General features: G+C 52.4%; 1 protein-coding gene across 1 annotated transcript; it reads left to right on the top strand.

The window, feature by feature from the left end:
• Positions 1–5855: 5855 nt before the first annotated feature.
• On the top strand, positions 5856–6812 carry LOC136996040 (olfactory receptor 5B21-like). Its single transcript, XM_067317037.1, has one exon. The coding sequence runs from the start codon at positions 5856–5858 to the stop codon at positions 6810–6812; it is 957 nt and encodes a 318-aa protein (XP_067173138.1).
• The last annotated feature ends 8698 nt before the right edge of the window (positions 6813–15510 follow it).

Below are 15510 nucleotides of genomic sequence, written 5' to 3'. Positions count from 1 at the left end.
CAGTGTAGTAAATGTAGCTTTCAATGAGAGTCCAAGAGCCTCCCACTGTACACGGACATGTGGAATATAAATGCTAGTTGGTGCTGTCCTTTGGGCTTCCTGGATCCTGGTGTCCAAGTCAGTCTGGAGCACAAGCAGCATGACACAAGCAGGAAAGCTGAGGGCAGGCACTGTCAAAGCAGCCTGGTTATGAGTCATAATTTCAAAGTTCATTTTATAAGAGGTGACAACCTTCCGCCTGTCTGAAGAGCTCCCCAGCTCACAGGCTGCTGTCTCATTTCCAGAGGCTCCTTCCGACCAGGTTCCTTGTTCGGGAAGATCAAAGGCTATTGCCTGCAGGTGATACCTCAAGCACATAAGCAGACAAGCCTCTACCCCATGACCAAAGCAGCAAGCACCCTTTCCCAGGATGCATTTCTCTGTGTGTCTGACCAGTTGATCAATGCTCAGGCAGTTCTGGTCCCCCTCCACACACACACTTGACTCAATGAATCCTATGTGTTTAAAGAAGTGAAAAGGTGCCTGTGTGCATCTTTCTTCAGGGGAGGTGGTGCTAGCAAACAGAGCGGACAGGCCCAGGGTAGGAGCTGCCAACTTCTCCAGAGCACCTATTCCTGCAGGATCCAGGGGAGACCTTTGCCTGTAGCCTGGTTCTCCCGCTGTTTAGAGCCCTGGCCTGTATCATGCTGGGTGACAATCAGCATTTCTAGAACAATAATCACAAAACAAGAAGTTTAAAAATAAAGTTACCAAGGAAGAGAAATTATATTAATGATTTTATCTCTTCTTTCCCCCTACCCCCTCCTCCCCCCTCTCCCCCTCCCTTTTTATTACTCTCCATCCTCCAGCAAGTAGTAAGCTGTTCCATGATCAGGACAACTACCAAAGCCTGTTTCTTGCTGAGTTGTACCGTATCTCCCCTAAGTGATCCTGCTGATCTCCACCATGGGTACTGGTCCCCACCATGCTGGCTGGGCAAGTGATGGTTCTCACAGCACATCACATGGGCATTGGCCAGCCAAATGCAGGCAGGGCAAGGGGTCAGGTAGCCGATATGGGGGAGAATTATCACTTTCTCCCTTAGCACCCACCTGTCCAGATCCCTTCATCACCCCAACACTCATTTTCAGAATGTCCAGAGTTCAAAAACATGGAGATCTCTACATTTGCCGTGTTCAGCTGAAATTGGTCAACAGTTAGCAAAGAAGGTGGGAGGGGAAGAAGGAGCAGAACAGTATTTTTAGGCAAAAACTTAACATGGGCATCGAAACACAGGAGCTGCATATAAATAACTGCAAATTGGATAGGCAAAGTTCCAGCATTATCACAAGTATGTATACGATATTTATTTTTGTTATTTCAGTCATTCCAATGGTTTCATCTTTCCTTGTGTGCTGCCTTCTAACCCAGACTGCAAATAAACTCTCTCGTGATCTCGCTGTCGTGTTATGAAACGCAGTTGTGGGCAGCGTTTCTTTTTGCCACCACAGCACTGCAGCACCTTTGCTGGCTCAAGCCAAAGGTCCTGGAGACATAACTGAGTTCAGTAGGTCAGAAGATTTCCTGGCCAGCACAGTAAGAGCAATGCAGAAAAATAACTGGGACAACGTAACCTCACTTTTCAGCTGTGGGTTTGAATGACTTCCACACTGAAATATCAAAAGATTAACATAAGCTTAGTGGCCTACAGAGAAACAAATGCAGACGTTGGTTCAAGTTTTCTCTTATGCTGCTTTAACAAACTCTTTCTCACTTTGGTTCCCACTACATAATTCACTACTGTTTTAACAATCCTGGAAGCCTGAAAGGCAAAGAGGGCTACACAAATCCATGCAGATCTTTTACCTAAAAGGATAGACAACACATTTCCTTGGTCCTGAATCACTTAAGGAATAGCATGGATTGAATCAGTGCCCATTAATCTTTTGTGGATCTTTTTGGTGGAGGAAGAGGAGGCTGAGTCCTTCAATTTGGTCGGCAATAACAACGTACTTTATTGGTTCTCTAGTATCGAGTTTCATCTTCATGCTTACTTCTTCCGTGTATTGAAATAAACCTCCCTCCCTGACAAACTTTTCTTTACCCTCTCCTCTCCCACCCCTCACTCTTACAACAGCCAAGGCTGTGTACAAGGACCTGTGGCGGAGCGCAACTACCCTCCTCCCATCTCAGGGCAAAAGTGTAGTGGAGCACAACTACTCCCTCCCTGCCCTTATGTCAGGCCCCAGCTGACCACAAAGAACTGACAGTGCCCAGGGCTGAGCAGGAGGAAGTAGGCTATACTGGTTGCAACTGGTGAGGCCAGAAATGGGCATGAGATCAGCAAAAAGGGGGTATATTTTCCCCAACACGGCACGAGGTCAGCAAAAAGGCATCTTTTCCCCAACACAGCACGAGATCAGCAAAAAAAGGTACGTCTCCACACCAAATATTGTATGACCATGAGCCAAACTCCATGCCCATAAATAGCGCTGCAGCCTAGAGCCCGTTGAGCTCTCCTGCACGGCAGCGGGCTGCACGGTGGAGAATCTCCCCTTGAGTTGGGACGCCTCTCAAAGTTACTCTCCGGGAGTTAAGAGAACCTCTGTCAGGAAACCGTTGAAGTGGTAAGAAACCGAGACTTGGGCACTAACAAATGTGCAGTAAGATTCGCTCGCTGTGACTACACTGTATCTCCATCTTCAATAAATCTCTTTGCAATAAACCCAGAGATGATGATGATAATGATAATAATAATAATAATAATAATAATAATAATAATAACCTCCCCCCCCACGACACGTTCACCTGGAGGAGGTCTGCAGAGGAGACCAAAGTAGAGTGGTACCAGTCAATGTGCCCAAGCATGGGGCAGCCATCCAGAGGGACCTTGAAAATCTGGAGGAACAGGCAGCATGCAATCATATGACATTCAGCAAAGATCAATGCCAAATCTTGCCCCCAGGAAGTAAGAACCCCTTGCAACAATACAGGCTGTGGGCAGATTTCAGGCAGCAGCAAGGGCCGGCTGCTCCCAAAGGGACAAGGAGCCGGGAGCCAAACATGATGACAAGGCCAAAAAGGCAAGGGCCTCACCAGCCAGGGTCAAGCCCCACCATAGCCCAGTGAGGAGAGCAGGGCAGACCTGGAGATGGTAGCCAGGTTCAGCCAAGACTCCAGATCACCAGGAAAGTTCTTGGTGTCAAGACAGCTCCGAGGTCAAGCCGGGATCACATCTTGGCAAATCAGGATCAGGTCCACTGACAGTAACCAGGGTCATACAAAGCCCCCTAATTGCAAGGCAGGTCCATAGCGATGAGGTAGGTCTAAGGTAGAGCTAGAAAGTTAGGCTATGCTTCAGAGTCCAGATCAACAGGGTCCATGGGCAGGAACAGGCATACCTGCAATACAGCTGCAGGCAAGCCCACCTGCAACGTAGCTCCAGACTGGACTGAAGGCCCAGGCCTGAGCTTAGATGGGGTTTCTTGGACATGTGTGTGGAGGCTCGTGGTGAGGCTGGTCAGGGCCATGAAGGCCTGACAACAGCCTGGCCAGGAGGAGCTCTGCGGAAAAGGCCCTGGGGGTCGTGGTGCACGGCCAAGTGAATGTCAGCCAGCAGTGTGGCCTGACAGCGAGGAAGGCAGCAGCTTCCAGGGCATGGCCAGGAGATTGAGGGAAGTGATCACCCTCCGTTACTTAGTGATCGTTAGATCACATACAGATGCCACATCCAGTGTTGGGTCCCAAATAAAGGCTGGACAGTGACCAACTGGAGCCAATTCAGTAGAAGGCCTTCCGGATGCGCAGGCAGCTGTCGCACAAACTTCTGTGTCTATGGGGACAGCCGCTCCTGCCTCTCCAGTCAGGGCAGATGGCGAGGAGACTGCATCTCATCACAGGCAAGTCCAACAGGGCTGAGAGGAATCATGTCCGGTGGCAACTATTGCTGCAACACCAGGAGCAAAGGAGGCTCCTGGGAACCTCCAAGGTAAGAGGTGGACAGGAACCAGGAGGAAATATCAGTAGCTCTGCTCCCTTCAGCCCCTGACACGTGAGGCCCCTGTGCTTCTGGGAGATGTTGGGGGGCCCTCTCCCCTCAAGGTACAGAGCCTGGCACCTGAGGGGGACTCACCCTATGCCCAGGGCAAGTCTCCATGGCTGGGAGGAAATACCGGGTGCTTGACCTCTTCCTCCCCCCTGACCATCGCAGGAGGCTGGAGGGACCAGCTCAAGCAAGCAGGATTCTTTAAACCTGAGAGAATCAGGGAACAGAGAGTCGTCTGCAGGGAGGTGAGGGGAATCCCATTTGTGGGATCTCTCCTGACTTTGCATCATGACTTTGGAGGAGGCCTGATGATTTCTCTGCCTCAGTTTCCTTTTCAAAGCAGCATGTCCCAGAGTTTGAGTGACCAGAGTTATGGGGAAAGCTGTATGCCAGGAAGAGTTTACAAAGTTTCCAGCAGCTCAGAAGTTTCAGTCTCCTTTGAGAGCCAGTTCTGCACTGCTCACTCTGCAGTCCCTAGGGAGAGACCAGCTGCAGCAGGAGCCTTCAGAGACTCGTTAGTGCTTTAGCCCTCAGGACACTCCAGAAGGCAGGGGACATTCAGGTGTTGTTGGACATGCACCACAGGTGCTGCTGGAAGAAGACAGCAAGGGCAGATGCCTGAGCCCTGGGTGGTGGTTTGCAGAGAGCTCAGGGAAGAGAAGGACATGGTGGGGAAGAGGCAGAGCGTGACACCCCAACCTTGATCATCGTTACCAGGCACGATCAGCACAGAGGTCATCACCTCATTCTGAGGACTACAGGTTTGTGCTGTGTCTTCTGAGTCAGGTCTGTTGCTTTCTAGCTGCTGAGGCTTTGCATGGTGGCATCTATGATTGAAAAAGGTGATGAGCATATCCCTTCCTGGGGGTGTCTTCTCCTCCAGCTCCCTCTTTCCTCCACACATTTCTTCTGATGCCCTTGTTAGCTCAGCAGAGTCCTGGGGAGCTTGCCAGTCAGCGTGGAGTTATTTGTGCTTTTGCTGCTCCTGAGCCAGCCCAGAGCCTTGTGAGCACAGCTGGCAGTGCTGAGGTCCTACTGCTGGGCTGTGCCATGAGGCAGCCCCAAAGCCTTCGGAAACCATCCTGGGGAGGGAACTACACAAAGTGAATGATCTTCCCTGTCCTCTTCCCTCCCTGCTCAAAATCTCTCTTCCTCATATTGGCTGATTAGCTCAGGTGTCCGTCTTCTCTCAGGTCTTTCTCACTTTCCTCTCTGAAGCTCGTGTGGAGGCTCTCTGGGAGTCCTCTCAGGCAGTCCTGCTGCACAGTGCCATGGATGTCAACTCCTGACCCACGCACTGTCAAAGGAAGCACACGGCCTCGCCCTTCCAAAAGAAGCGTTTCAAACAGCTGAGATCAGCCGTTTGGCGCAGGGCCCATTCTCCTCCTTTGAGGAGAAAGGGCATCTGGCATGATGTGCTCACGTAAAGGGATTTTCTTGCCTGGTCGGGATTGTGGTTGCTATTTGGAATAACTTCAGGTGTAAGAGAGACACTGTCACAGTCTGAGTGAATGCTTTCTCTACTATACCTCCACTCCAAGAAGGAAATGAGCACCTCTGTGGGGCAGCTCACCTCTGTGGTTCTCCTAGGAGGCCCTTTGCTTTAAGATGTACTGTTTAACTCTCCGGAAAAGCCATATACTACTCTTTCACTAGTCATGGAGGCCCTAAAGGGAACACAGATGCTGTCAGAGAAGTGCCAGAGTCCATGTTTTCTCTGACAGAAGCTTCCTGCACAATTCTTTTATACAAGAAAGAAAGAATAAAACAAATGTTCTTTCTTGTAGGTTGTCTTGCTGGCAAAAGAAAAATGAGGGATCTGAGGTGCAACATGGAGAAAGGGGAATGGGACAATTGCACATCGCCTACGGAATTTCTCCTCCTGGGAATGGGGAATGTCCCCTCGCTCCAGACACCACTCTTCCTCCTATTGCTTATGATCTACTTGGTAACAATGGTTGGGAACTTCCTCATCATTGTGGGGGTGGTGGCAGACCGGCACCTGCACACCCCCATGTACTTCTTCCTCAGCAATCTCTCCTCCTTGGAGACCTGCTACAGCTCCACCATCCTGCCCCGGCTGCTGGCCAGCTTCCTGACTGGGGACAGCACCATCTCTGCTCAGGGCTGTATTGTACAATTCTATTTTTTTGCCTCTTTTGTAGTTACTGAGTGTTACCTGCTGGCAGTCATGTCCTATGATCGGTACTTGGCCATCTGCCAGCCCCTGCTCTATGCCAGCCTCATGACCTGGAAGGTCTCTCTACAGCTGGCAGCAGCGTCTTGGCTAGTGGGATTCCTTATCGCTACAACATTCTCTTCTTTCTTACCCCAGCTGAAATTCTGCGGTCTCCAGGCAATGGACCACTTCTTCTGTGATCTTACCCCACTGCTGGAGCTCTCCTGCAATGACACCAGGGTGGTCACACTGCTATCTTTCATCATATCTATCCTGGATGTAGTCATCCCCTTCCTGTTCACTCTGGCCTCCTACATGTGCATCATAGCTGCCATCCTGAGGATCTCGTCCAATGTGGGCAGGCAGAAGGCCTTCTCCACCTGCTCCTCTCACCTTACAGTTGTCTGCGTTTTCTATGGCACCCTCATCATTGTCTATACACTACCCAGAACCCCCAAACTTAGGCAGCTCAACAAAGTGTTCTCCTTTTTTTACACCGTCCTCACGCCCCTGGTCAATCCCCTCATCTATAGCCTGCGGAACCGGGAAGTCAGGGAGGCCCTGGGAAAGGTGTTCAGGAAAGCTCTGGCTTGCACCCAGAGCTCATAGCTTTGTGCTCTATTGCGTACAAAACACTGTTGGTTTATACAAGTCTACATGGGAAATGTGTGGTGCACAGTACATATCCCTTGAGAAGGAGACGGCACTGAGAATATGGGTGGAAAACAGAAGAGAAAGGAGTATAGATTTCCTTCAGCAATTAAATGTATGATTTAGAGGAGGATGGAAATAATGAACCATTCTTGGTGCTTCCTTTACAGCTAATAAAGTGGTGTTGCTGTACATGGGAAATATTGCAATGTTGTCATTTTCTAGTCCTGTGGTGACAAGGAATTCATCTGAGGTGAAATGTGAGCGGAACAGGGAAGGAGATTGGGACGGGCAGTACTTCCCTGACTGCCAGTTCCAGGGCAGAGGTTGGAGTCTCAGCCCTTAGTCCTCGTTACTCTTCTGTCCAACGGAAATGCACATACTGGCAGAGTTGCCCAAACATGTCTCCTGTCATTTGAGATGGTCTCAAGTCTCCCAGACATCTGTGGGTTCCTGGCAGATAGCGAGGGAACGTGTTGAAGAGACCTGCTAGGACTGGTGCTGCAAGTGGATACTGTAGGGAGACCTCAGGGCATCTGAAAGCATGGCGACAAGCATGGGCATCAAGCATGGGCAACAGCACTCACTCTTGCAGGCAGGGACTTCAGTGCCCGCCTGTCTGTGATGCAGCCCATGTTGAGTGCAATGGGCACATGCAGCATCCCTTCAGAGCACCTCTTTTTTGTCTGTGGTCTCTCCAGGGACTCTGGGGGTCATCTCCGGTGGAGAAGGCTCCTGGGTCAACAGAAAGCCTTTGGTGAGATGAAAGGGTAGCCAAAAATATCCACGCCTGCTAATGTGTAAAGCACTATTTTCAACTCCTCTTTCAGTACCTGGGGTGGCCCTCGGAGGAGTTGTGTAGGTGTCCATGGTGATAACACCTGTCCCTGGGAGCTCATCAGCAGAAAATGCCTTTCTATCCCACTGCAATCAGGCCAGTAGAGTCAGCTTTTGACCCAAGAAAATCCTGAAAGTACTTTGTAGGCACGTAGTCCACCTCTCCAGGTTGTCCATCACTTTCCCCGCCATTGGTGCCCACTCTCTACCCTGACAGGCCAAAATGGGACATTCCCATCTCAGAGCCCATGTGTACTGCACCTCTCATCTACCCTCCAGTGACATCATAACCTGAACTTTATTAAAGGGGTCAGAGGTACCACTAAAACAAGAGGAAGATCACTGCAGACACTTTGCGCCCTTACATTCAGTCCTAATCTCAGGTACAGTTAAACATTCCCATGTGTTGGGATTTTATTCAGGTTTGGAGATTTTAGACCCGGATTGCAAGAAAAAAGCAAAGAGGGATGTGCCTAGCATTATGGAGAGGTTTTGCTTCCTCTAGCTGGTCAATGGCAGGCAGCAAAGGACATGGATTGGGAAAGCAGCTTATCTGGAAAAGGTGAAAGATGGAAACAAGAATGGATTGTTGGTCTCAGATCACAGGGTAGCACATGTGACATCTACTCTGTGATGGGAGATGGGTAGCTTGTCCATCTTTACGCACACTGCAAGGGGATGACTCTTCCAGAGGGCAATTGCTTTCCCCCTTTCTAGGAGGGCTTTTTGGACCAAGATGAACTGTGATCCCCAAACTCCTCTTTGCATCCACCAGCCATAATGGGAGTGAAGGGGACCCTTGAGATGGAGGCATTAATGGGAGACACACATGCTTGGGAAGGTGTTGCAGGATTCATTTCACCCAAGGGCAGAGGACCCCCAAATGAGACACCTGACTCGACAGTTACTGTCTTGCCTGCAAGGCGCAGCACTCCTGGAGGTGATTCACCTTCCCTCTGGGTGCACCCATCCCATGAGAGGGAAAAACTCGCTCTAAAGGTGGTGGTCTTTTGGCCAACTTCCCTAAACCGAAGAATGGGTTTCATGGGTGTGTCTTGGATACCCCCAACAAGTCCATACAGAGATCAATGAGTGGGCAATGAATTGAGCCCCTTCCCTGGACACGTCTGAACTGGCGAACAGGAATCCCAACCCTCTTCTTCCCTGTGGATTCTCATAGAGGGGATCTGTGAAAGTCGATCAGATAGTGTCAGCCCCTTCAAAACGTTGCTGATGCCCTTTAACAAAAAAACGGGCTTGGGAGGTAGCCAAGATCAGGTTTCACGCATGTCTCCTGTCATTGTTCCCCAGCCATTTCTGCTTGTTTCTCATGCAGTTTGCTGTGCATCTCCTGCCTCTTGTCCCACTTTTCCATGCCTTTTCACAGGGAAAAGGCTGTGACCCCGCACTGTGAATATCCCCCCAGAGGCAGCTCTCCAGGCAGCCCTCAGTGACCCCACAGCCCTGCAGGGAGGCCCTGCCCTGCCTGCGCCGGCCGGCCAATCAGCTAGCAAGTGGAGGCAGTGAGCCAACTGGTGTCTGGGAGGGACAGGATGTGACCTGAGTGATGTGCAGACATACCAATGGCATTGCCCAGCTGTCATCCCCCCCATCCCTGCCATGGTACATCCCTGCTGTCACCCCCATCCCTGGATGTGCTACATCCCAGCTGCCACCCAGTCCCGGCCGTGTGTCCCCAACAAATGACCACTCCAATGGGAGAAGGCTCAGGGGGGACAGGCAGGGCAAGGTGCCCATGGAGCTCAGGGGAGAAGGTGGGAGGTGGCTCATTCACCACAGCTGGGGCACCCAGAGCTGACTGTGTCTCAACATAAAGGCACCAGAGGGTGGCCTGTGTGTTAGATGAGCAGCTGCATCTGCCGAGGGCATCAGCTGGTGCAAACACTTCTTCCTGAGGTCTTCAAGAGTGTGAATGTCTCCCTGAGAGAACCAGGGCACCTTGGGGGAAGTGTGTATGGGGCCCAGCCCAACACAGAGTGTAAAACCTGAACACCTACCAAAGGAATTTCAAAGAGAGCAACAGGCTTGAGCTGCCTTCAACCCATGTATTCCTGCCTGGCAACTGGGGACACCCAGGGTCGTGATGTGAGCGTAGTATAGAGACCGGGAATGGGGATCACATTGGTATTGGGAATGAACTGTATATAGCAACTTCCATGTTTGTCAGCTCAGGGCAGGCTGCTCTGTCACTGGAGCTGCCTGAGGAGCCCCGGGGCCAGGACTCTTGTGCTGTGCTGGGGAGAGGGGCTGCCCAGAGGGGCTGCAGGCAGCCAAGGTTAAGGATCTCCTGGTGATGAGAGCAGTGGAGACATGGAGTGAGTGGCCTCCATTTCCTTGTGCCATTGCTGGCCCCCAGCCCCCCGGGGGCTGATGGGGAGGCTGACACCCCTCTCTGCCCCCCACGACCTGCTGTGCCCTTCAAAGGGACTGGGGCTGTGGTGTGAGTGCCCAGAGCTCTACAGTCCCCTGAGGTGGGCACTGCTGTGGGGCCACCCCCAGCCTGGGTTGCTCTGCTGAGTGGTCTGGGGAGAGGGCAAGGGAAGTGGGGAGAGCTGGGGAGGGTCTGGGGTGGTCTGGAAAGGACCCAGGAGAGGAAAAATGCCAGCAGGCAGCTACTGTGTGTGAACGGCAGTGTGGGAGCACACGGCCATGTGCTTGCAGGGCAAATGCAGGTCTCCTGGGAAAGGCACCAGGACATGGCGGGTGCAGAAGAGAAGAGCCCAGGTGGTTCCCTGTGTTGCATGGACACACTGGGAAAGCTGCCCCATGGCCATCATCCCAGACCAGCCCCTCACATCACCCCTTTCCAGCACTGGCTGCTCACCCCAGCTGTGGGGTGGTGTATGGCCAGCTCCGTCCTCCTGCAGGTCTCCGTATCCAGACACAGGAGAAAAGGCCAGCCTTGCACAGCCTCTCTTCTGTACCACCCCACGGCAGATCCCAGAACATGGCTGTCTGCTACCTCCTACATGTGGCACAGCCTGGGCTGGGCAGGGGCCAGGTGCTCAGACCCCTCAGACACTGGGGGATCATTTAAGAGTCACTTAATAATACTCCAGCCCTTTCCATGTCCAAGGTCTCTGGTGCCAGCTCCACCTGAGATCTGCCTTTCCTCACTCCAACCCTGCGTGCACAGACAAGGTCTTGATGCTCCCCCCTGGGCAGCTCGTCCCCCTTCCACCCTTGTGCATTTCCACTCCAGCACCCTGAACACTGGTGCTGCTGCCAGGGCAGAGGTGGAGGATCACCCGGAGTGGCTCCTCAGGGAGCTCTACAGGGAAAAGCTGTGCCCAGACCCAGCCTCAGACCCAGACCCAGCATGGAAGAGGGGAGCTGCCCTCTCCCCACCCACCCTGGCAGTGACAGCCCCACCTCAGCCCACTCCTGAAAGGCTCCAGTGCAGCTCTCAAGGGAGCTGGAGCTGCCTCTCCTAACTGTGCATTGTAAAATCAGACCCAAGTGGCCTCCCTCACTTTTTCGTCCAGCTAAGTCTCTGCGTGCAGTGTTAGCTGAGTAGGGGTCCAGATCTGAAGCTCTCCTTACACCTTTACATTGGCTGTCAGGCAAGCGTTGCTGTGGATATATGGTCATCTTTTACACCTAAAATCTGCTCTAGGTGCTACTCGGGTCCCAGCATCCCTTTCTAAGGCTTTCTTGACTGCAGTGTGCAGGCAGGTTTGAGGTAGAGATGGGAGTCAGGTCAGCAGGATGGGGACAAGGACAGGTCCAGATGTGGGAGGTGCAGGGCCAGGCACAGGCATGTCCACAGCATAACTCAGGCAAGGCTCCAGCCTGTGATTCTTCCCTGAGGGTGCAGGAATCACTCTCCAGTGACCCTTCCCTACACCTCCTGGCTCCCCACTGCCTTTCCTGAGCCTGCAGAGCCCTCCTTTCCCCATGCATATCTGCATTTAGTGCTCTACCTTCTGGTTACTGCACCAGGGACCGTCCCTCACTTTGTGAGGCTCCACTCACTGCCCACACCAGGCACACGCTGTCCCTGGAGATCCCCTGAGCTCTCCTGGGGGCTCAGATTCCCCTCCAGAAGGATGGGCATCTCTCATCAGCACTGTCACCTCTGGGACAGGCTCGGGCAGGAAATTCAGAGACCATTCCCCATCTCCACTGGCACTGGTCACCAACAGATGAACCCTGCATCCAGCCCTCAGTCCCTAACAGATCACATGGAGACTCTGAGCTTGTCCCCCGCATCCCATGGAGGTCACAAGCAGAGCAGCAGACTCTTTTGAGGTGCAATTTCTTTGGGTGTATTTTTGACTGCAGCTTCTGAAGAAAGGCAAGACTTCAGGCACGTGATGGAGAGGATCCCCTTTTATTATAGCAATGTTCTTGTGCAGGCCAGGTCTGCCCTAAATGCACCCAATGCCTGGTCCTGCCTGAGCTCACAGGAATGCACAGGGAAGCACAAACCTACCACCAGCACGTTACAAGAGCACTGGGGCCATCTACACATATCAGACCACAGAGGACAGTGTGGAAATGAGGAGAAAATCCCTGGAAAAAAAAGTCCTGCTGCTGTTGGTAGATGTGTCTCCAAGAAAGCTGCAGGCCCCATGCAAAGGCTGCAGTGAGGAAATGCCTGCTGTGGCAGTGGGGGAACGGTCCTGAGGAACAGAGGGTCTGTCCCCACAGACTTCATCCAGACTCTCCTCCTTTCCACTCTCGCTCTGCTTGGAGTGTTGGAAGGCTGTAGAGGGAAGGGACCAGCCCATGGTGACAGTCGGCTGCCACCCTCACAGGAGAGGGGTGTGAGATCATACCCTGACTGTGGCCACAGGACCTGAGCTCTCCTAATGGACACAGGACCCATGGTCTGCCCAAGCCTGTACTCATCTGAGCCTGACTCTGTGCCCCTGAGCTCCCTTGGTGTCTGCACCAAAAGACACACTGCAAAGGGAAACTCTCCTCATTGCACTGAAGGCATCCAAGGAGCTCAGACTAGTGGGCTCGGAGGTTCTCCCATCTCTGCTGATGAAGGGAGAAGTCTGGCTTCCTGCTTCAGCATGGTCTCTCAATCAGATTCGAATGAGAGATTCCTGAGGACAAGTGGCACAAAGCAAAATATTTATTTCTGTTAGGAGAATGTAACAGAGAAAAGTAAGCGAGAAAGAAAGACATGAGCAACAGCTAGCTATGTTGCCAAATACCCTGGGAATGAGGAGCAGATGCACATGGGAGAGTTATTGGTGCTGCCATTGTACCTACTGAACCAGTTTCCTCAGTGCGTCTTTGAGCTCCCTGTTCCTCATGCTGTAGATGAGAGGGTTCACTGCTGGAGGCACCACCGAGTACAGAACAGCCACCATCAGATCCAGAATGGGGAGGAGAGGGAGGAGGGCTTTAGAAAGGCAAACACAATAGTGCTAAGAAACAGGGAGACCACGGCCAGGTGAGGGAGGCACATGGAAAAGGCTTTGTGTCGTCCCTGCTCAGAGGGGATCCTCAGCACAGCAGTGAAGATCTGCACGTAGGACAGCACAATGAAAACAACACATCCAAAGTCTAAACAGGCACTAACCACAATAAGCCCAACCTCCCTGAGGTAGGAGTCTGAGCAGGAGAGCTTGAGGATCTCAGGAACTTCACAAAAGAACTGCTCCATGACATTACCTTGGCAGAGTGGTATTGAAAATGTGGTAGCAGTGTGCAGCACTAAATTGAGAAAACCACTGGCCCAGGCAGCTGCTGCCATTCTGACACAAGCTCTGCTGCCCATGATGGTCCCGTAGTGCAGGGGTTTGCAGATGGCAACAAAGCGGTCATAAGCCATGACTGTGAGAAGAAAATACTCCCCTCCAAACAAGATGAAAACCAGGAAGACCTGGGAAGCACATCCTGAGTCGGAAATGGCCCTGGTGTCCCACAGGGAATTGGCCATGGATTTGGGGACAGTGGTGGAGATGGAGCCAAGGTCGAGGAGGGAGAGTTTGAGGAGGAAGAAGTACATGGGGGTGTGCAGGCGGTGGTCGCAGGCTACAGCTGTGATGATGAGGCCGTTGCCCAGGAGGGCAGCCAGGTAGATGCCCAGGAAGAGTGAGAAGTGCAAGAGCTGCAGCTCCCGTGTGTCCGCAAATGCCAGGAGGAGGAACTCATTGAGGGAGCTGCTGTTGGACATTTTGCTATCTCTGGGCATGAGGTACTGTCCAAAGAAGAAAAGACATTGAGAAGTTAGGAAAGACTTTTCAAGTAAAAAAATCCCCAAATGTTGCAATTCTCATGCACCCCCCCCCCCCCACATTGCCTCTCTCTTTATGGAGAGGATCTGTGCGCAGCTCCCTTGCTTGAGCTCCACTTTGCACTGGCGGAGTGTGTTATGAGGAGCAGGGACTTCTGCCCATGAGCTCCACAGGAGTCAGTCCAGCTGTATAGTGGTGGGATACATGGGAATGGGGGTGACTAGCTCTGACAGTCACAGTTCCTCTCAGGTGAAATCCACTGGGCATGTGGAAGGGCTTTTCAGCATCTGCACCACCACTTCTAAAGAATGAGGGTGCAGGAACAGAGTTCACGGGATTTTTTTAACAGTGTTTATTTTCTTTGAGATGCCCCTGTCACCCCTGCGGAGTGATCCTCAAGGGCAGCAATTCTCAGCATTTCTACGGTGAATCCTGAGAAAAATGGATTCCCTGTCGCTTGGTGCAGAGTGAGGACAGCTTGTCTGTCTATTAGCCTTCTTCCCAGCTGTCATTTGCTCGCACCTCTTGGAGCTGGGGGATGATCACTCCCATATGTTGCCCTGAAAAGAAACCAGCCCCTGCTGAGAGCAGACGAGTCCAGTTATAAACTGCAGATCTCCAACCATCTCTCCCTTTCTCAGGGCACCAGAGGGAGGTCTCCACACTCCCCTTCTAGCCAGGGACACACAGGGCTCTTTTCAGATGCCCATATACAGTTTCCCAACACCATTTCCATGCTCTCAGCATCTCTGCAGATTCCTCACAGGTCTCTTGGACATCACAGAGATGCTATGAGGCAGCGGTGCCCTTCTGGAGGGCAGCTCAAAGCCTGGCAGGACGTGACAGGGAAATGGTCAAAGGACATTAAGGACTGAGGATGGGCTCTCCTTAAGGGAGAGTCAGCTCAATTCCCAACACCACAGACTGCATCTCCTGCAGCCACAGAGACTAGAAGGGGGCTGCAGACACCTCACTCCCAAGCAGACCCCTCCCTTGCACAACTCGCAGGGCAGGTGTCTGAACTGCAGCTGAAAACCCTGAACCCCAGGGAGCCCAAGAGAAGAACAGGAGCAGCATGGAGAGGAGGGGAAACAAGGAGCAACACCATGATCCTGCTGCCAAGGGAGGCAAGGAGAGAGGAGCAGATGGGCCCTCAGGAAAGCCCTCACCTTACCCAGCTGGGCATGCTGCCTCACAGATGGTGACAACTCAGGGCAGTCACTCTCAGCTCCTGGACTCCATGGCTGTCAGGGCAGAGGCTCTGCTGGGTCAGAGAAGAGACATGGGGGGCTTGTTCGGAAGAAGCTGTCTGCATTGGAGAGACTGAGTAAGACTTGCTCAGATCCATTCTCCCAGGACAATTCTGTTCGCAGTTCCCTCTCATTCCCTGCCCATCTCTGCCACCCGGCACTGTCCCTGCTGCCAGCTCTTACTCTGTCCCAACATCTTTTCCTTGCCGCTGCTCACAGACCCCATCCCACCCTCTGTGTGCTCCATTCTGCCCTACAGAAACCACCCAGGACAGGGCACTGGGCACAGGTTTCTCTGTTCTCACAGGTCCTAAGGAGCAGGTCAGAACAACTCATAAAGCAGTGAAGGTG

This window comes from Apteryx mantelli, unplaced genomic scaffold, assembly GCF_036417845.1.
Source record: "Apteryx mantelli isolate bAptMan1 unplaced genomic scaffold, bAptMan1.hap1 HAP1_SCAFFOLD_20, whole genome shotgun sequence".
In the NCBI taxonomy this organism is placed as follows: domain Eukaryota; kingdom Metazoa; phylum Chordata; class Aves; order Apterygiformes; family Apterygidae; genus Apteryx; species Apteryx mantelli.
Note: the sequence above shows the minus strand (reverse complement) of the source record. Positions and strands in the feature narration are given on the sequence as shown.